At 38.7% G+C, this 22,416-nt stretch overlaps 1 protein-coding gene across 1 annotated transcript in view; it reads left to right on the forward strand.

Annotated features, from left to right (window-relative positions):
• The first annotated feature begins 2,136 nt into the window (after positions 1-2,136).
• TMF1 (TATA element modulatory factor 1) overlaps positions 2,137-22,416 on the forward strand; it is a 33,302-nt gene continuing 13,022 nt past the window's right edge. The window contains exons 1-10 of the mRNA XM_023200235.2: positions 2,137-2,596; positions 5,940-7,141; positions 9,924-10,027; positions 10,653-10,779; positions 11,596-11,701; positions 14,759-14,901; positions 15,440-15,606; positions 15,728-15,884; positions 19,786-19,878; positions 21,210-21,366. Of these exons, the coding sequence (XP_023056003.2) occupies positions 2,455-2,596; positions 5,940-7,141; positions 9,924-10,027; positions 10,653-10,779; positions 11,596-11,701; positions 14,759-14,901; positions 15,440-15,606; positions 15,728-15,884; positions 19,786-19,878; positions 21,210-21,366 (2,398 nt within the window). The 5' untranslated portion in view covers positions 2,137-2,454. The remainder of the gene's footprint in view (positions 2,597-5,939; positions 7,142-9,923; positions 10,028-10,652; positions 10,780-11,595; positions 11,702-14,758; positions 14,902-15,439; positions 15,607-15,727; positions 15,885-19,785; positions 19,879-21,209; positions 21,367-22,416) is intronic.

Below are 22,416 nucleotides of genomic sequence, written 5' to 3' on the forward strand. Positions count from 1 at the left end.
TTGCTGTATCAATAATATAATTGTTTTTTGTTTTGGAGACAGTTTCACTCTTGTTGCCCAGGCTGGAGTGCAATGGTGTGACCTCAGCTCACTGCAACCTCTGCCTCCCCGGTTCAGGCGATTCTCCTGCCTCAGCCTCCTGAGTAACTGGGATGACAGGCGCCTGCCACCATGCACGGCTAATTTTTTGTATTTTTAGTAGGGACGGGGTTTCACCATATTGGCCAGGCTGGTCTCGAACTCCTGACCTCAGGTGATCCACCCGCCTCGGCTTCCCAAAGTGCTGGTCAGTGCATGAGCCACCATGCCTGACCATGTTTTTGTTTCTTTTAAGTGAATAAAACTTGAAACAAAATTAAGCACAAATACTAAAAAAGTAGGTGCTAGTATTTTAATATGATAACAAGTATGTGTTCTCATTCCTTGTTTTTGACTTAGAAGGCAGTTTTCTGTTCAAATATTCTTTGGTTACTTATGTGTCACTCAAGTTTTCATTAATCTTTCTAGCTACAAATTGACAAATAAGTTTTATTATAAAACCACACGGAATAAATTTATATGCTCTACCTGAAAAGTTACAGATGTAGCCTACAATTTTGAAAGTGAAGGAACTAAAATTTAACACCATATAGGTGCTATAATAATTCTCAAAGTAGCATTGTAGGAAGGTGACTATCTCCATCTGAGAGCTGAATAAATACTTTTAGATGGTTTAGGTAGTTTATTTAGCCAAAGCTGTACAATTAGAAGTCTTGGAACTGGAATTGTATAGCTAATTTCAACCCGAATCTGCCCCAAATCTCCTCTGCAAACTAGCTTTTTGAAAGTACTTGAGTTACTTAGTACTACTTGTGTAAATGACTAAATTGTTAGTTTTAACATGCAAATTTTTATTGTAGTTAGACAAAATTATTGGAAGATGATTATAACTTCTTAAGGGGTTCAATCTGATTTTTTAAAAGAAAAATAATTCTTTTTTGCAGAGTTCCTTGCAGTGAGGTAAAATATTCAAATATGGGAGGCAGGCATATGAGGTAAATAACCACAGCAGGGAGGGTGTAATAAGATGAGTGATAGGGTCTGTGGCAAACTGGAGTGAGTGAAAATTATTGGTGACCACTCTAGCTGACTATTCCCATGCTTGGTATTCATATTTTTCAAAAGCAGCTGGAAATCTAGATTTTTGAATGAAGTCTGGCTTTTAAATGTTGATAGGATTTTGTCTTTAACTTGGGCTCAAACCAAATATAGCTGCAGACTGGATTAGGAATGCCACCAGTTTAAGGTATTTTTCCATGTCCAAATGTTTTAAGAGAATGCACACAGAAAAGGTTATATTTTAAATAATATGCACAGTGCACATTGTAAGGATAACAGCTTTAGTGCTTCCTAGGTGTCTTAGTCCATTTGGACTGTTGTAACAAATTCCCATAAACTGGGTGGCTTATAAGCAGCAGAAATTTATTTCTTAAGAGTTCTAGAGGCTGAGAAGTCCAAGATAAGGAGCCGGCAGAGTTGGTGTCTGGTGAGGGCTGCTCTTCTGGCTTAGAGTTGGTGCCTTCTTGCTGAGAGCTCCCTTGGGCCTCTCTTATAAGGGCACTAATCCCATTCATGAGGGCTCCATCCTTATCATCCAATCGTCTCCTAAAGGCTCCCCTTAATACTGTCCCATTGGAGATTAGTTTTCAACATAGGAATTTGCGATAGACCACAGTATTAGGAGTATTTTGACTGCAGCAATGAGTTTGCTGCTGTTTTGAGAGAGAGGTGGTGCTTTATGCATCACGTGTTCCACGGGTTGGACACAGTGTTCATACGTGATCCTGCCTTTTAGGCAAGCCCAAACAAGTGTTTTCCCCTTATAATACCAACTTAATACAGAGCTTATTAAATATTTGAGACAAAGGGCCAAGAGAAATGTGAGGCCCAAATTTCCCTTTGTAATTACTGCTGGCAAGGTGCAAGCTTTTAGCACGTGAACTGTTTTCCTGGAAAGCACGCACATGAAAACTGGAGTATTCCTTCCGGGGAAATCGACCTCTCTTGGTAGCCATAGCTTCCCCTTCGCTAAGAACTGCTGTAAGCACGGAATCGCTATCAATAGAAACCCTTCCGCGTTCCTCGGTAACTAAGGGCAACCCTGCGCTCCCGGATGTGACGTCAGCGTTCTTGGTTTCTGTTCTTCCGCCTGTCGACCGGACTCTAGGCTCCCAGGTTTGTTTGCTGTGTACGTGGAAGAAGCAGGCGCATGCGCACACGGGCCCCTTCCGCTCAGCTGTGCGGAACAGCGGAGGTTAACATCCCGGGCTCGCGGGAGGCTCTCGGGGTCATGGCCACACGCTGACAGAACAAGCCGAGTGGGAAAGGGAGCCAAGCCGTTCCTCTGCACCCTTCCGCAGGCCTGAGACCTTCCCGCTTGGTGCTGCCGCCGCCACTGCCGGCTGAGGAGGGGCGATGAGTTGGTTCAACGCCTCCCAGCTCTCCAGCTTCGCTAAGCAGGCCCTGTCCCAGGCCCAGAAGTCCATCGACAGGGTTCTGGACATCCAGGAAGAGGAGCCGAGCATCTGGGCCGAGACCATTCCGTATGGAGAGCCGGGTAAGAGAGAGAGGAGCGGGGTTCCCGGCTCTCGGAGGCTGCTGTTCTCCTGATGCAGACAGGCTAAGTGGTGTAGAGAGGGGTCCTTCCTTGCTGAGAGAGTTCTCTGAAAGTAATTTCTCCCCGGCCCATTCCCTAATGCTGCTTCAGCCTCCAAGTCGGTCTTTGCCGTTTTCCTGAGGGAAAACCCAGCCCCAGGTTCCCCCTTGTCTTTGGTCGTGGGCGCGAGGCTTGTGGACTTCGACGACAGGGGACTTGGTTGGTTGGTCTTGCGCTCAAGCCCTCCCTCGACGCAACTTCCAAGCACAACCTTCCCGAACCTGAACCTCGAATTGCCTCTCGTCTCCGGCACTGTTGGGATCCAAGGTCTCATGTACGTAAATCATCAGGGAAGGGAAGAACCATCGCTAACAGTCAGTGAACATTTCGCGCTTGGTAGCGCGTAATGTGGTTTTATGTTGTTGAGACAGAGTCTCACTCTGTCGCCCAGGCTGGAGTGCAGTGGCGCGATCTCGGTTCACTGCAACCTCCGCCTCCCGGGTTCCAGCGATTCTCCTGCCTCAGCCTCCCTAGTAGCTGGGTTTACAGGCGCCCACCACCATGCCCGCCTAATTTTTGTATTTTTAGTAGGGACGGGGTTTCACTGTGTTGGCCAGGCTGGTTGAACTCCTGACTTAAGGCGATCCACCCGCCTCGGCCTCCCAAAGTGCTGGTATTACAGGCGTAAACCTGTAATGTGCTTTTTTATGGCCTTCTCATCTTCAGAACAACTCCCAGAGTGAGCTTGATTTATATCTGTGTTTTACATAAGAGGAAAATGAGGCCCAGAATGGCCAAGTAACTTGCTCTAGGTCACACGGCGGATGAGGATTAGAATGTGCTGGAGGTATTGCCCAAGGAATGTGTGATCCAAGATTTTTGGATTGTATCACATTTTATTTCTGAATAGCCAAATCTCTCTTTCCAGTTTCATTGAGCTTAATCTTTCAGGGATCTTCATTCAGTTGCTTTTGACTCTTAAGTCTAAGGAACAGTTAGCATTTGATGTGTGGGGTAAAGATTTGCAGGTGTGGGGGATGTGAACCTTTGCGTGAAAAAGGATAAGAGATGTGCTTGACTACTCCTTTCTGGTTTCTGTTCTTAATTTTACATCAGTGAAAAGTCAGGACCTAAATTTGAGGTACCTCATTTTAAGGTATTTTGATCCATGTGTGTATGTCATGATCCTCTTTACTTTTTACAGGATGCCATATAACCTTGCTGGAGTAACTGTTTTTTTTTTCATATGTGCCCCAGTTAATTAGAATTACTAAACTTTAGATAAGAAAGAATATAGGTTTTATATGTAAGGATATTTGTTTTCTGAAAATGACCATAGTCTTCAGAATGGTATAATTTCGATGGATGCCAGATAACCCTGGGATTATATAAAGTATTCTCCAAGAGGCAACATTAATTCCTGTCATCCTTTGAATGTGTTTAAATTAATCAGACATAATCTTGGTTGTTCATTTGCATCTTTAATTTTGATTTTCTCTGGTTTGGATGTATTATGCAAATGGATGTGTAGAACTATGCCTCCAAACTGAAGTTTTCTACTTACTTTTCATCCTAACTGAAGTCATATATATATTTACATATATATATTTGGTTTTTTTCTTGAGGCAGAGTCTGGCTCTGTCTTCCAGGCTGGAGTGCAGTGCTGTCATCTCTGTTCACTGCAGACTCTGTCTCCTGGGCTCAAGTGATTCTCCTGCCTCAGCCTCCTGAGTAGCTGGGATTACAGGTTTGCGCCACCACACCTGGCTAATTTTTGTAATTTTAGTAGAGACAGGGTTTTACCATGTTGACCAGGTTGGTCTTCAACTCCTCACCTCAGGTGGCCTGCCCGCCTCGGCCTCCCAAAGTGCTGAGATTACAAGCATGAGCCACTGCGCCTGGCCTGAAGTCACATTAAAGGATAGATTATACTATAAGACTTGATAGTTTTTAGAAGCTTTTAGTTACTTGTGCTCTCTCCACCAACCTCTAATTGTGAATATTTTGTTCAGCCACATTTTAATTTGGAAAACATTTTTAAAGAAATGCTTTAAATATTTTAACGAATATACCATTTTTAAGATTCTGATTATGCCATTTTTAAAAATCAGGATTTTAGTAGTAGCTATTTGTATGACTGATACGGTAATTACCTTTTTCCCCAAGAAAATAGTCATTTTCTTTGCAGTATTTTTTTTAAAAACCCTAGTGTCAACTACCTAGGTCTATGTCAAAGAGCAATAGTTCTTAACAACACATTTCTGAAATTCATAGTGACCTTGTAATTTCTGACATAATTTAGAATTTGAGAACAAAACCTCCTCTTAGAGTGGGCTTGGAGAGTGGAATTTAGAGAATCAGCCTATGATTAAGTGGATGAAAATTAATTTATTCTCTAAAACTTACCATTCCCATCAGTTTAATTTGATCTTCACAAAAGAACATTTCTCACCAGCATCTTGGTTTGAGGCTTTTGTTGTTTTGTTTGTTTTCGAGACAGGTTCTCGATCTGTCACCCAGGCTGGAGTGCAGTGGTTCGATCATGGCTCACTGCAGCTTCTACCTCCTGGGCTCAGATGATCCTCCCATCTCAGCCTCCTGAGTAGCTGGGACCACATATGTGGGCCACTAGGCCCACCTAATTTTTAAATTTTTTTTTGTAGGGACAGGGGTCTCACTACGTCACCTAGGCTTGTCTTGAACTCCTGGACTCAAATGATTCTTCTAGTGTTGGGATTATAGGTATGAACCTCCATACCCATTGAGTTCAGTTTTTGAGTGTTGCCCTTTGTCTACCTCTTAACTATATTACTGATATTACAAGTAAAAATTAATATGAAACTGACTGAATAGGTAGGGTAATTTTTCTGTGACTGCACATGGCCCTACATATTCAGTCAGTTTCATATTAGTTTATTTCATATTGATAAGTAAAGCCTGTTATTATGAAATCAATCATAGGTATCTTGGACTTTCTGTGGGTTATAAAACATATACTGTTACTTCCTTAGTTTGTTGTAGGGAGGAATAACATACTTGCATCTGGTAGTCCAGGCCAGACCCAGTCTTTTGTCTGTGCTCCTCCTTCCTCTCACGTGGACCCACACCAGTTTTCTTCTTTAAGTCCCAGTATTAACTTGGAAACTACTTAATGATCTAGTAAGCAAGGAGTTTAGCAGGTGCAAATTACAGGTATTTCTTAGGGTATTTTTTTCTAAATTTATATTTATGCTGATTTGTAATGATGAGTGAAATATTAATGTGACATATATGTGTTCTTTTAATATTTACTTTTTTGTCAAAGGAATAAGTTCGCCTGTCAGTGGAGGATGGGATACTTCAACCTGGGGGTTGAAATCAAACACTGAACCTCAGAGTCCACCAATAGCCTCTCCTAAAGCAATCACAAAGCCAGTTCGGAGGACTGTGGTCGATGAATCTGAAAATTTCTTCAGTGCCTTTCTCTCACCAACTGATGTCCAGACCATTCAGAAGAGTCCAGTGGTATCAAAACCTCCAGCAAAATCACAACGACCAGAAGAAGAAGTGAAAAGCAGCTTACATGAATCCTTGCACATTGGACAGTCAAGAACGCCTGAAACAACTGAGTCACAAGTAAAAGACTCTTTGTGTGTTTCAGGGGAAACTCTGGCAGCAGGTACTTCATCACCTAAAACTGAAGGCAAGCATGAAGAAACTGTTAATAAAGAATCGGACATGAAGGTGCCAACTGTAAGTTTGAAAGTATCTGAAAGTGTAATTGATGCGAAAACAACTACGGAAAGTATATCTAATATATCTACACAGTCTCTCACAGCAGAAACAAAGGAGATGGCTTTGGAACCTAAGGAACAAAAACATGAAGACAGGCAGAGCAATACACCTTCTCCTCCTGTTAGTACCTTTTCATCAGGTACTTCTACCACCAGTGATATTGAAGTTTTAGATCATGAAAGTGTAATAAGTGAGAGCTCAGCGAGCTCGAGACAAGAGACTACAGATTCAAAATCAAGTCTTCACTTGATGCAGACATCTTTTCAGCTTCTCTCTGCATCTGCTTGTCCTGAATATAATCGTTTAGATGATTTCCAAAAACTCACTGAGAGTTGCTGTTCATCTGACGCTTTTGAAAGAATAGACTCATTTAGTGTACAGTCATTAGATAGCCGGAGTGTAAGTGAAATCAATTCAGATGATGAATTGTCAGGCAAGGGATATGCTTTAGTGCCTATTACAGTTAATTCTTCAACTTCAAAGTCTAAAACAGTTGAATCTGCTGAAGGAAAATCTGAAGAAGTAAATGAAACATTAGTTATACCCACTGAGGAAGCAGAAATGGAAGAAAGTGGACGAAGTGCAACTCCTGTTAACTGTGAACAGCCTGATATCTTGGCTTCTTCTACACCAATAAATGAAGGACACACTGTGTTAGACAGGGTGGCTGAGCAGTGTGAACCTGCTGAAAGTCAGCCAGAAGCACTTTCTGAGAAGGAAGATGTTTGCAAGGTAACGCCAGTAGGTGGAAAGGATTTTTAGATGTGCTTTTCAGAGATTAAATCATTTGTTTTAAAATATATTTTCATTGATGCATGATCATTCATACAGATTTAAAAACAGGCTTTTGCCATTTCAGTGTAGCATTAAGGACGTTGAAGTTCAACAATTCTTAATATAATTTGAAATTTCTCCAAGGCAATTATGGTAGAATAAGTTGATACTTCAATATAGTTAAGCATGAAAATTTTCATCTTACATCTGTATTGTTGAGTCCTTATCGCTTTAAAATTCTGTTATGCTCATTAGTATGTCAATTTGCAAAGGAACATTTTCTTACATTAACATGTATCTTCACCTCCTTTGCAGATGGATGTGCCAAAAACTAAATGTTATGGTTTTTCTTGTATCAGAATTTGTTTTTGCAGTTTACATTATTTGTAGCAAATATTAAATGATAATTTAAGGTTTTTATTATTGGTGCTTTTCTGTTGTTAGTATTTTCATTCATATATAAGGAGTATATATATTGCTTCAGTTTGTTTTCTGTTTATGTTATTTTTGAGATCTATTGATAGCTATATTTCACATGAACAAGAAAGAGAAATGTCTAAGGAACAAAAGCATTGCTTAGGAGTGACAAATTGCTTCTACCTAATACATGTGAAAAGAAAGTGATATAAATTCTTTAACTAACATTAAGTCCTAGTTTTGGTTTTTACTGTGATTTTTAGATATAGAAATTGAGTTGGATCTGGCATCTTTAATAGACTTCTGAGATGTAGGATGTCTTGAAGAAATGTCCTGTAAGTGCCATGTATTGAATTACTTAATTTTTTTTTAAAGTGCCAGATTCTGTTATTCAGGTGAAATATTCACAAACAAAAATGCTGTGCAATAATATTTCAATTAGTAATAGCTATATACTGTAAGATATATAATAGGAGTTTGAATTCTTAGAAACCAGCACTAATTACTATCAGATATTTTTGAATTTCAGTGTATTTAAGAAGGTAAGTGATTTCTAAGTTCATCTAAACCAAACTCAGGTAAGACTTTATTTTTTTAAGTCTAAAAAGGAACCATTCCTACTCTTTTTATACTTAAGTTTATCACTGTTTGAGCAGGACCTAAGGAATGAGACATTCTAAGCATTACTTTTTGTTTAGCTTTATACTGATACATTGTGGAGATTTAAAAATTCTTATGGGTTTTCTAAAATTACTTTTAGTATGGATGGATGGATGGATGAATGAGACAGGGTCTCTCTCTATTGCCCAGGCTGGTGTGTAGTGCTGCGACCACGGCTCCCAGGGTTTCTCTCTGTTGCTCAGGCTGGTGTGCAGTGGTGCGATCACAGCTCATGGCAGCCTCGACCTCCTGGGCTCAAGCAGTCCTCCCGCCTGATCCAATCTAGTAGCTGGGACCACAGGCTCGCACCATGCTGGGCTATTGTTTTGATTTTTAGTAGAGATGAGGTCTCACTGTGCTGCCAGGCTGGTCTTGAACTCCTGGGCTCAAGCAGTCCTCCCATCTTGGCCTCCCAAAGTGCTGGGATTATAAGCATGAACTTGTGTCCAGCCCTACTTTTATTTTATTTTATTTATTTATTTTTTGAGACAGAGTCTTGCGCTGTCGCCCAGGCTAGAGTGCAGTGGTGCAATCTTGGCTCACTGCAACCTCTGCCTCCCAGGTTCAAGTGATTCTCCTGCCTCAGCCTCCTGACTAGCTGGGACTACAGACACGTGCTACCATGCCTGGCTAATTTTTGTATTTTTTGTAGAGATGGGCTTTCACCATGTTGGTGAGGCTGGTCTCAAACTCCTGACCTCAAGTGATCTGCCCTCCTCAGCCTACCAAAGTGCTGGGATTACGGCATGAGCCACCGTGCCCGGCCTCTACTTTTATTATTTATTTATTTATTTTTATTTTTTGAGATGGAGTTTCGCTGTTGTCACCCAGGCTGGAGTGCAATGGCATGATCTTGGCTCAGTGCAACTGCTGCCTCCTGGGTTCAAGCGATTCTGCAACCTCAGCCTCCTAAGTAGTTGGGATTACAGTTGCCCACCACCATGCCCAGCTAATTTTTGTATTTTTAGTAGAGACTGGGTTTCGCCATGTTGTCCAGGCTGCGCTCAAACTCCTGACCTCAGGTGATCCACCCACCTTGGCCTCCCAAAGTGCTGGGATTACAGGTGTGAGCTACTGCGCCCGACCTACTTTTATTTTTTAAATGCAATATATCATATTTTAAAAAGGATACGTGTTTCAGGTGAAGAATAATACAGAAAACAGACACTCGTGTATCCACAACCTAGCTAAGATATAGAGGCTTTAAATTCCCTCTTTGACTTCTTTTGATTGCATCCATCTCCTTTCTTTTGATGTATACGTGGATTATTCCGGATTTTTGCTATTACCAGAAAGCTACAGTAAGTATTCTTATACATGTCACCTACTGCATTTATGCAAAAATTTTCTCCTCTAAGTTATACCTAAAAGTGAAATTTTCTATATCAAAGAGTGTGTAGATCCCCAACTAGATATTGCCTAATCATTTTCCCAAGTGGTTTCTCAACTTACACTCCCACTAGCTATTTGATTGTACTTACTTTTACTCTCCTATCAGCTGCCTAAGAGTTCTTCTTGTTCTGGATCCTCTGTGTTCCTCATATTGTTCTTAATTGTTTTTATGAGATAGAGCTGTTTTCTTTGTTACAGTGATACAACTGCATGTAAAAATGGTCTTTTTTAAAGCTAAGTGTTCTGATTTTTATGTATTCGCCTTTTCCAGACAGTTGAATTTCTGAATGAAAAGCTGGAAAAAAGGGAGGCTCAGTTATTATCTCTTAGTAAGGAAAAAGCACTTCTAGAAGAAGCTTATGATAACCTGAAAGAGTAAGTATTCTGCAAATGTGAATAATGTTACACATTTTCTGGAAGCCTGTATACTTTGTACATATTTAAGAATGTTTTTGAAATTAAAATGTTTTGTAATTTTATCATTATTGAAAGTTGTATGGCTTTCAATTATAACCCTAAAGATTACTTTTCTCTTTTAATTGTCTTTACCATATTACCTTTGCCATTGAAGAGAGTCGTTTTGCAAAAACTGCAAAACTCTCTCCTTTCATTTTTAGTCTTTAAGTATTAGAGATTTAAAACATGTATTTAAAGAAAACTGTATTATACAATAACACAGTTTTGCTATAAGGAGCTCATTGGGAAAATGTGACTCAAGAAGATTCAGAATTGAATCATTGTATTTACTTTGCTCTTATTTTTGCATGTCAGATATTGGTGACATTTCACTTTCTAACAGGTTTTCTTTGAGGTGTTTCAAAATAAATTTAACAAGGGAAATTTCCTTATTTTTTTCTTAGAAGTTAATAGGCCTTCAACTGTTACATTTTAATAAGGTATATGTCAGAGAAAAGTTATTTTCCTTTTGAGAATTGAACTCATGTATACCTTTGGGATATATAAACACCATCCTCATTCTCAAATATTATTTTAAATTTAGTGAAATGTTCAGAGTGAAAGAAGAAAGCAGTAGCATTTCTTCCTTGAAAGATGAGTTTACTCAAAGAATTGCAGAAGCAGAAAAGAAAGTTCAACTAGCCTGCAAAGAGAGAGATGCTGCTAAAAAGGTAATTGAAATTTAAAGTAATATTAATTAAACTCTATAGAGACATAGATTTTTGAGGAATGCATTCATCATATTTTGATATTGGAAAAAAGAGAAGGTGAAAAGGATATCATCTATTAACATTTAAATTGTAGATTTTTGGCCAGGTGTGGTGGCTCATGCCTATAATCTCAGCACATTGGGAGGATGAAGTGGGTTGATCACTTGAGCCCAGGAGTTAGAGAGCAGCCTGGGTAACATGGTGAGACCCTGCCTCTCCTAAAAAATACAGAAAGTTAGCTGGTCATGCTGGTGTGCGCCTGTGGTCACAGCTACTCAGGAGGCCGAGGAGGGTGGATTGCTTGAGCCCAGGAGTTCAAGACCAGACTAGGCAATATGGTGAGACCACATCTCTACAAAAATTACAAAGATTACCTGGCCATGATGGCAGGCGCCTGTGGTCACAACCACTCAGGAGGCTGAGGAGGGAGGATCACCTGAGCCTGGGAGGTTGAGGCTGCGGTGAGTCGTGATTGCAGTACCACTGCACTCCAGCCTGGGTGACAGAGTAAGATCCTGTCTCAAAAAAAAGGAATTTATTCTCATTTATATTTTCATATTAAAACTTGCTTGTATATCTGAATTTAGGTTTTGTATATCATTTTCAAAGCTGTTTTCTTAGTCTTAGTAAACCAAGGTAGTAGATTAACTGAACAAAACTTACAGATTTTTATTGAGAATGTGATTATGGATAGCTTCTTTGGATGAGGGAAAAATGAGAACTGTACTTAGAGTGAAAGTAATTCTTTATGGTATTCACAGATTTCTTTTTTATTAGGAAATCAAAAACATAAAAGAAGAGCTTGCCACTAGATTAAATAGTAGTGAAACTGCAGACCTTTTGAAAGAGAAAAATGAGCAGATCCAAGGGTTAATGGAAGAAGGTGCGTAAAGTATTTGGTTGACTGTGTAAGAAGTACTTGCCACATAACTAGTTGATGCTTCCTAACTAAAAATACTGAAAGCAAGGAGGGTTTGGACGTAAACCATAGAAATAGTAGGTGACAGTTTACAGAAGAATGAGGAGTAAGATATATTGAGACAGAGATATGTGTTTCTAGCTTTTGTTTTTAGGGAGTAAAAAAAATAAATCCCTATAAAATTGACAGAAATTTGTGTGCTGCCCTAAGAAAACTTTAAACAGGTCTTAAGAGCCTATCATTTAAACCAAGACATTCAAAGTGTATGTATAATTCTGGGATTTATGTAATATCTGAATACCTAGCTTGGCTACTATATGATACTGTATTGTTTTGGCATTCGATAGTGAATTTTTCATTGTACTGTTTTAATTTTTAAATTATTCAGCACCTTTGTCTCTGAAAAGATTTAAAATTAACAGGGTTGGCTGGGTGTGGTGGCTCATGACTGTAATCTCAGCACTTTGGGAGGCTGAGGTGGATGGATCATTTGAGGTCAGGAGTTCGAGACCTGAAAATGCAAAAATTAGCCGAATGGTGGTGGTGCATGCCTCTAATCCCAGCTACTCGGGAGGCTGAGACAGGAGGATTGCTTGACCCTGGGAGGTGGAGGCTGCAGTGAGCCGAGATCATGCCACTGCACTCCACCCTGGGCGACAAAGTGAGGCCTTGTCTCAAAAAGGTGAAATAAAATAAAGTTAACAGCATTATAGAAATTAAAGATCTATTCATGAAATAAATCATTACAAATGGACAGTGAATTCATTTCTTCATGTAATATCCTGGAAGACAGGAGGTTTTGGAAAAGGTGGTCAAGTGAATCTCTCTTTTTACTTCTCTTGTTGTTAATTAAAGTTTTTGTAGTTATAAGAGTAATACTTGCTACTTGTAGAAAGTTTTGAAGTTATAGGAAAATATATGAATAAAGAGGAAAAGTAGATTATAATTCAGTATTATAAGGAACGATTAATTTTTTCTAGTTTTAATGCATTTTTCCATGCATTTTTAAACATAGTTAAGATCATATATTTAATTTGCAGTCTTCCTTCTCTTATATCTCTCTATGCCATTAAATGCTTTTTATCATTATTAATGACTACATTAAAGTCCATTATATGGGTATACCATAATATGTTTTACTGTTTCTAATGCTGTATATTTATTTCTGTAATGTTAATATTACAGTTAGTGGTAGGATGAATGTTTTTGTGCTTAAATCATTGAACCTAAGTGAATTTCCAGATAAAGTGTAGAGTTTGAGAACAGTTGGAAGCAGTCATTTCAAAGTTAGCTTTACTCAACTTTTTAATTTATTCAACTAATATTTATTGAAGAGTTAGTATGTCAAATATTATGTTTGATACAATAATAAATATGACACACTCTGTCCTTTAGGAGCTTAGTTTAGTGAGAGGGAAATATAGGAACACAGATAATTATAAAACACAGTTCTAAGCTCTAAAATAGAAAAATGAAGGAAGAATTGTTATAATTATTTTCTCAAGATGTCTTGAAGTTATTGACTGCCTTGCCTTATAATATTGGAGACGTAGGGCAAGGCTGACTGCATGGTTTTCTTATTTTTAAAAAGTTATTTAAAATATTAATATCAAATGTTACTATTTTGTAATTTAGTAATTTCGTCAGAGAATGGACTGATGTCTTATTTTGCTTAATGAACCTTTTTACAGAGAAAATAGAGCAATTTCACATGGGAGTGTTTTATATTCACAGAGTATTTACATTTTACACAAGGGTATTACATACTGTTTCCGCATGCCCCAGAAATTTTTTTTTTTTTGAAACAGAGTCTCACTCTGTTGCCCAGGCTGAAGTGTAGTGGCATGATCCCAACTCACTGCAACCTCCACCTCCCAGGTTCAAGTGATTCTCCTGCCTCAGTCTCCCAAGTAGCTGAGACTACGGGTGCCCACCACCATGCCCGGCTCATTTTTGTAGTTTTAGTAGAGACAGGTTTTCACCATGTTGGCCAGGCTGGTCTTGAACTCCTGACCTCAGGTGATCTGCCTGCCTCGGCCTCCCAAAGTGCTGGGATTATAGGTGAGAGCCACCGCACCCGGCCAATATTTTGAAAACTTAAAGCTAAAGAGCTGTAAAACTCAAAGCTGAAAGCACACTACAATGACTACCTGATTACGTCATCACTTAGATTCATCAAGTGTTAACATCTTGCCACACCTCTTCCATATCTTTCTGCACATACATACACTACGCTTTTGTCAACTCATTTGAAAGGAGGTTAGAAATACCATAACATTCTGCTCCTAAATTCTTCAGTCTGCATCTCCCAAGGGCAAGTACATTTTCCTTGACAGGTACATCATAGTCAAACCTAAGAAATCAGCATTAGTTCAGAATTATAATCCGGCATATATTTTAATATTTATCCTAGTTTTCTCTAAAAGCGTCTGTTATAGTTGATCATTTGTTCTGTCCCAGGATCCAAAGTTTGCCCATTGCATTTGGTTGTTATGTCCTTTTAGTCTTCCATCAATTTAGGACAGTTCTCTCTTCTTTATGTCATTGAGGACTCTGTGGAGTCCAGGGCAGTTGTCCCACAGGATGTCCCATGTTTGGGAATTTGTTACTTTATTCATGATTAGATTTAGATCATATTTCTAGTAGGAAATATCTAGGTGATATTGAACACCTACCTCACATCAGCAGGCACATATTGTCAAACTGTACTACAATTGGTGATGCCAAAACTGAATGCTTAGTTAAGGAGTTGACTGCCAGATTTTTTTCTTTAAAATTAGTAGGTGATATGTGAGAGTGATTCTTTAAGACCGTGTCAATATCCAGTTTCCCAACAAGCTTTTACCCAGTAATTTTAACATTCATTGATGATTCTTGTCCAAATTAGTTGTAACATTGTGGGTTACAAAATTGTGATTTAAAACAATTCTATTATTTTGTGTTATTGATTAGATAAAACATTCTATTGAGATTTTTAGGGAATAGTTGTCATTTGATTTTATACTTTTTTACCATCACCAGGAGAAAAACTTTCAAAACAGCAATTGCATAATTCTAACATCATCAAGAAATTAAGAGCTAAAGACAAGGAGAATGAAAATATGGTTGCAAAACTGAACAAAAAAGTTAAAGAGCTAGAAGAGGAGTTGCAGCATTTGAAACAGGTGAATAGCAATCATAATTCTCTACATATATATTGTTATTACTTCCTGTATGAGCAGTTGGCCATGGTTATGGAGCATTTGAAAAGATTTAATGGGGTGTAGTAAGAAGAATTTTTCAAACAATAGATAAATGATAAGATTTTTCAGCTGAGTGGGGCGGCTCATACCTGTAATCCCAACACTTTCAGAGGCTGTGACAGGCAGATCACTTGAGGCCAGGAGTTCGAGACCAGCCTGGCCAACAAGGTGAAACCATGTCTCTGCTAAAAATATTGCACCAACCTAATACAAACATTAGCCAGGCGTGGTGGTGCACACCTGTAGCCCCAGCTACTTGGGAGGCTGAGGCATGAAAATTGCCTGAAGCCAGGAGGCAGAGGTTGCAGTGAGCCAGAACATTCCACCCTGGGCAATAGAGCAAGACTCTGTCTCAAAAAATATATATATTTTTCTCCATTATTATAGATTGCTGGAATACAATTATTTACCATGGTATTATTTCTTGAAAAATACTTTTGTCTGTTTTTATAACATATAGGTCCTTGATGGCAAAGAAGAGGTGGAGAAACAACATAGAGAAAATATTAAAAAACTGAATTCCGTGGTAGAACGCCAGGAGAAAGATCTTGGCCGTCTTCAGGTAGACACGGATGAACTTGAAGAAAAGAACCGAAGTATTCAGGCTGCCCTGGATAGTGCATACAAGTAAGAAAATGAACACATATGCAACCCATTTAGAATGAATTATCAGAGTAGGATGTTGAAGAATACTTTTTCTATTATCTGATCACTGGCAACATTTATAAACTCAATCTAATTTTTTAAGAGAACTTACTGATCTTCACAAAGCCAATGCTGCAAAGGATAGTGAGGCACAGGAAGCTGCTCTGAGCCGTGAAATGAAAGCTAAAGAAGAACTTTCTGCAGCATTAGAGAAGGCCCAAGAAGAAGCCCGTCAGCAGCAAGAAACATTAGCCATTCAAGTAAGCAATGGATGATGAATTAGAGTAGTTTAAAAAATATTTGTTTATGCTTCTACCAATTAAACAATTTATTAGCTGATTTGAATCAAACTTTATGTAGTGATACATGTGTTAGATTTCAGAGTACTGGATTCTGCTAAATTTAACCAGTTGTATTTTTTAAAACAAAGTAATGCTTACATGATACCAGTATTGTTTAATTTTTTTGTGAGTTTTAGACCCATTTGGGAGTATTATAAAACTAGGGACCCTCTTACAAGAGAAGAGCAAAAATGCACATACATATTGCATATAATTTTGAGAGAGTCCATTTAACTCCTGAGCTCATTCATAACATCTATGGGAGTCCAAGGACCTCAGATGAAGTAGAAAAAACAAAATTTGTGAGGCTTTGTCTTATAAAATCATCAGTTGATGGGCATATGGGTTATTTATACTTTGTGGTTATTATCAATAATGCTGCTATAAATATCCAGGCACAAATTTTTGTGTGAACATATATTTTAAATTCTCCTAGATATATATCCTTAGGTCATATGGTAACTCTATATATTTAACTCTTTGAGGAACTGGCAAACTTTTCCATAGTGGCTGCATTACTTTACATTCCCACCAGCAATAGGTGAGGGTTTCAGTTTCTCCATATCCTTGCCAACTTGTATTGTTGTCTGTTTTTAAAATTATAGGCATTTTAGTGTGTGTGAAGTGGTAACTGAGTATGGTGTTGATTTGCATTTTTTTTTTAATTTTTTTTTTCTGAGACGGAGTCTCACTCTTGTCAGACTTTAGTGCAGTGGCACGATCTCAGCTCACTGCAACCTCTGCCTCCCGGATTCAAGCAATTCTCCTGCCTCAGCCTCCTGAGTAGCTGAGACTACAGGCGGGTGCCACCATGCCTGGCCAATTTTTTTTTTTTTGAGACGGAGTTTCACTCTTGTTGCCCAGGCTGGAGTGCAATGGCGCAATCTCGACTCACTGCAACCTCCACCTCCCAGGTGCAAGCGATTCTCCTGCCTCAATCTCCTGAGTAGCTGGGATTACAGGTGCCCGCCACCGCGCCCGGCTAATTTTTTGTATTGTTTTTTTTAATAGAGATGGGGTTTCACCATGTTGGCCAGGCTGGTGTCAAACTCCTGACCTCAGGTGATCTGCTCGCCTCCGCCTGCCAAAGTGCTGGGATTACAGGCGTGAGCCACTGCGCCCATCTACCTGACTAATTTTTTTTGTATTTTTAGTAGAGACGAGGTTTCACCATGTTAGCCAGGATGGTGTCAATCTCCTGACCTTGTAATTCGTCCGCCTTGGCCTCCCAAAGTGCTGGGATTATAGGCGTGAGCCACCGCACCCTGCCACCTGGCTAATTTTTTTTTGTATTTTTAGTAGAGACGGGGTTTCATCGTGTTAGCCGGGATGGTCTCAATCTCTTGACCTTGTCATCCGCTTGCCTTGGCCTCCCAAAGTGCCGGGATTACAGGCCTGAGCCACTAAGCCCGGCCGATTTGCATTCTCTTAATGACTAATGATGTTGGATGTCTTTTCATTTGCCTATTGGCCATTTATATATCTTCTTGGGAGAAATTTATTAAAATATTCAAATCTTTTACACATTTTTAAATTGGGCTGTTTATCTTTTTATTGTTATTATGAGTTCTTTATATAATCTGCATACTAGACCTTTCTCAGATATAGGATTTGTCAATATTTTCTGCCTCTCTGTGAGTTGTCTTTCTTTTTCTTGGTAGTGTCCTTTGATGCCAAAAGTTTTTAATTTTAATAAAGTCTAGCTTGTCTAGGTTTTCTTTTGTTATTTGTACTTTAGGCATCATATGTAAGAAACCATTGCTTAATCCAAATTTATGCAGATTTTCATCAGTTTCCTTCGAAGCGTTTTGTAGTCTTAGCTCTCACATTTAGATCTTTTGCATGTGGATATCCAGTTGTTGCAGGACCAATTGTTGAGAAAACTATTTTTATTGACTCCTATGCCCTTTTGATTTAATTTTAAATTTTGTATATGTAAAACATTTACATGATTCCAAAGTAAGAGCCGGGCGCGGTGGCTCAAGCCTGTAATCCCAGCACTTTGGGAGGCCGAGTCGGGCGGATCACGAGGTCAGGAGATCGAGACCATCCTGGCTAACACGGTGAAACCCCGTCTCTACTAAAAAAAACTACAAAAAAATAGCCGGGCGAGGTGGCAGCGCCTGTAGTCCCAACTACCCGGGAGGCTGAGGCAGGAGAATGGCGTGAACCCAGGAGGCGGAGCTTGCAGTGAGCTGAGATCCGGCCACAGCACTCCAGCCTGGGTGACAGAGCAAGACTCCGTCTCAAAAAAAAAAAAAAAAAAAAAAAGTAAGAGCAAAATCGATTCAGACATTTACTTCCAATTTAGCTGCTCCCCATTTCCTCTCTTTGCCTGTAGGTAATGGTTTTATTAGAGTTTGGCTTATCTTTTCAGTGTTTCTATTGGCAAAATGCAAGAAAATATGTGTATCTATATATTTACATGTTCTGTATACATACACATTCACTTATATACCTATTTCTATCTCCTACATCCTCTTTACATAAATGACAGTTTATTATTCACACTGTTTTATAACTTGTTTTATTTTCTTAGTAAAATATCCTGATGATCACTTTAGTAAAACATAGAGGTTTTTAAAAAATCTCTTTTTACAGTTTTATAATATTTCATTAGGTGAAGGATTTTCAGCTCTTTCTTATTGATGGATTATACACCTATTACTGTCTCCTACATCCATTTTACATAAATGATAGTTTATTATTTATACTGTTTTATAACTTGTTTTATTTACTTAATAAAATATCCTGATGATCACTCTAGTAAACATAGAGGTTTTTAAAAAATATCTTTTTACAGTTTTATCATACTTTATTAGGTGAAGTATTTTCAGCTATTATTGATGGATATTTGGGTTATTTTCAGTATTTTGCTATTATAAGTCATGCTATGGTCCATATATCCTTTGTGTTTCTGCTGCTCTATTACTGAGATAGATAAAATATCAGCAATTTAAATTTGAAATACATTAGAATAATAGTACAGAAAAATTGGGGGAATGGGAGATAGAGCATATATGAGTTACCATCCATGAATCCATCACTTTTTACAAGTACTGTCAGTTTTATGTATTAGTGTTTTATTCTATTTCCATATATGTATTTTTCATAATTGATGTCTTACGTATTATTTTATAGTTTTTCCATTTAATGATAAATTAGACATTTTTTTACATTTTATACATTTATTGTAATTTTTAATGGTTACATTCATGTTGTATCAACATTTGCAAATATAGATTACTAGTGATGGAGATTTAGAATATTTCCAGCTTTGTTTTTGCTAGCCTATTTAATACTGTAGGGAATATCCCTGTGTATTTACATATCTGCTTTCTTAGAGTAAATTCCCAAGACTAGGATGGCCAGGTAAAAGGATATGAGAAGTTTGATGATTCTTTAAACATGTTATAATGTTTTCCAAAAAGGCTGTGGTAGTTTATAATGTATGCTCCTGCATATGAGTGGAGCACCTAGCTTTTATAACCCATATAGCACCTATCACTTTCTGTCTGATGTGGCAAACATTTATGGATGCATTGTCTTTTCTCCAATATTGTATGGTAATGGCTGTGCATTATACATATTTGTTTGTGTTTCTTTGCCTTAACAGAGTGCTTTTCTAAGTAAGCACTGAATATACATACAGTTTTGGAAGTGCTTGATGAATGACAGGTGTGATAATCATATTAAAAGTTCACTGGAGAGTATGAAATATACATGAACAATGTCGACACAACACAAAATGTGTAGTTAGCGGGAAGTTATAGATAATACTGTACCATTGTTTGTGAATGTATTGTTTCTCCTCCTACAGGTGGGGGACCTTAGGCTTGCATTGCAGCGTACAGAACAAGCAGCTGCCAGAAGGGAGGATTATTTACGCCATGAGATCGGTGAACTTCAGCAGGTACTGTCACAGTTTTCCAAAACACAAATCCAAGAAGTATGTGTTTTTCTAGAAATAAAATAATTACTCAGCGGGATAATGTTCATGGAATTGAGAGGATTACTATCACACTTAGCATTTGCTGTATTTTGTGGCTTGTGTGAATAAATCAGAATGGGCACCTTAAAAATATATACAAGGAAATTTCTTATTTTGTTTTATAGAAAATAATGTTATGATAGAGGCTGAGGTGGGTGGATCACCTGAGGTCAGGAGTTCAAGACCAGCCTGGCCAACATGGTGAACCCTCATCTCTACTAAAAATACAAAAATTAGCAGGGCATGGTGGTGCATTCCTGTAATCCCAGCTACTCTGGAGGCTGAGACAGGAGAATTGCTTGAACCCAGGAGGCAGAGGGTACAGCGAGCCAAGATCATGCCACTGCACTCCAGCTTGGGCAACAGAGCAAGACTCTGTCTCAAAATAAATAAAATAAATAAATAAATAAATAAATAAATAAATAAGTGCTTCTTTAAAAAACATTTCTTAGTCTTCAATTACCTAAAGGTTATAAAAGAGTTCATCCAAACCTCTCAGTAGTTGCCTCCTCATCCAAATATTTCTAACTATTTTTAAAAACAGAAATCAACCTAAATTGTATTTCCTCTCCTTTTTCCTGTGCATGTTATAAATGACTGAAAATTAACAGAAGCATAGAAACCGGGAACTATTACCTGTCCCACAGTAATCAAAGACTGACAATCACTAAGCTATTACAAATGGAAAAGCAATACTGAATATATATAACAGGCATGAGCCACCGTGCCTGGCCAAAGAAGCACTTACTAAGATACTGTATTACACAGTCTAACTCTATTGGAAGGATTGAACAGTTAGAAAAGTAATTAAGGGCTGGGCATGGTGGCTCATGCCTGTAATCTCAGTGCTTTGGGAGACTGAAGCGGTCAGATTGTCTGGGCTCAGGAGTTCGAGGCCAGCCTGAGCAACATGATGAAACCTTGTCTCTACAAAAAAATACAAAAATTAGCTGGGTGTGGTGGCGTGTACCTGTAGTCCAAGCTACTTGGGAGGCTGAGATGGGAGGATCGCTTGAGCCTAGGAGGTTGAGGCTACAGTGAACCAAGATTGTGCCACTGCATTCCAGCCTGGGTGACAGAGCAAGACCCCGTCTCTAAAATTAATAATAATAATTATTATTATTATTAAAGAGCAAATAATTTTCTCTTGGAAAAATAATTTTCCAGGAACCTCTTATAAAGTTCAGGTTTGCTAGTGTTTTTAATGTTTTTATTGCTGTCATTGGTAATGACTTGAGAATTTCGTGATTCAGAGACTCCAGGAGGCAGAGAATCGAAACCAGGAACTGAGTCAAAGTGTTTCATCAACCACAAGACCATTGCTTCGACAAATAGAAAATTTGCAAGCAACCCTGGGATCCCAGACATCGTCGTGGGAGAAATTAGAGAAGAATCTTTCTGATAGGCTTGGTAACTGCTTTAGTTTTTATGCTCGATGCAGAAACCCTTCCATCTTGTTTATAGAATTAGAATAATGGTATGAAATTGAAATTCATTTGATCTGATAGTTACATTTTGTGTCTAATATGTAGATTTTTATGTTTTATCTTTTTCTACATGTATTTTTAATACCTTTATTATGTCTGTTTCAAACTATTTTTTCCCATTACACAATGTTATCAGATACTGGCTAAAGTACTTCCATGTCAGTCTTTCATTCATTTCTTTTTTTTTTTTTTTGAGACGGAGTCTCGCTGTGTCGCCCAGGCTGGAGTGCAGTGACACGATCTCGACTCACTGCAAGCTCTGCCTCCCGGGTTCACACAATTCTCCTGCCTCAGCCTCCCAAATAGGTGGGACAACAGGCATCTGCCACCACACCTGGCTAATTTTTTGTATTTTTAGTAGACTGCTGTACTCGATTTTTTTCTTGTCCATTGCTAAATCTGACCCCTTTGAAGCTTGTCTGCCATAGTATAGGAGGTAGAGATCAGATCTGATTCTCATCACTGGTAGAATTCCAAGAGCGAAAATAGGTCTACAGAGAGTCAAGATCGACCCTAGAAGAGAGATACTAGGGAGTCTTAAGATTCCATATTCTGGCGGGGTGCGGTGGCTCATACCTGTAATCCCAGTGCTTTGGGAAGCCGAGGTGGGCGGATCACTTGAGGCCAGGAGTTCAAGACCAGCCTGGCCAACATGATGAGACCCCATCTCTACCAAAAATACAAAAATTAGCCAGATGTCATGGCGCACGCCTGTAATCTCAGCTATTTGGGAGGCTGAGGCAAAGAATGACTTGAACCTGGGAAGCAGAGGCTGCAGTGAGTTGAGATCATACCACTGCACTCCAGCCTGGGTGACAAAGTGAAACTCCATCTCAAAAAAAAAAAGATTCCATATTCTGCCTCTTTACAGTCATGCCCCAGGTTGCCCTTCTGTGATGTTAATAAAAAGAAAAGTATTGTCTAAAATGTTTCCCTTCTAGCACAGACAGGTAGTGTATGTATATTATAGGTA

This window comes from Piliocolobus tephrosceles, chromosome 2, assembly GCF_002776525.5.
Source record: "Piliocolobus tephrosceles isolate RC106 chromosome 2, ASM277652v3, whole genome shotgun sequence".
NCBI classification, from domain to species: Eukaryota; Metazoa; Chordata; class Mammalia; order Primates; family Cercopithecidae; genus Piliocolobus; species Piliocolobus tephrosceles.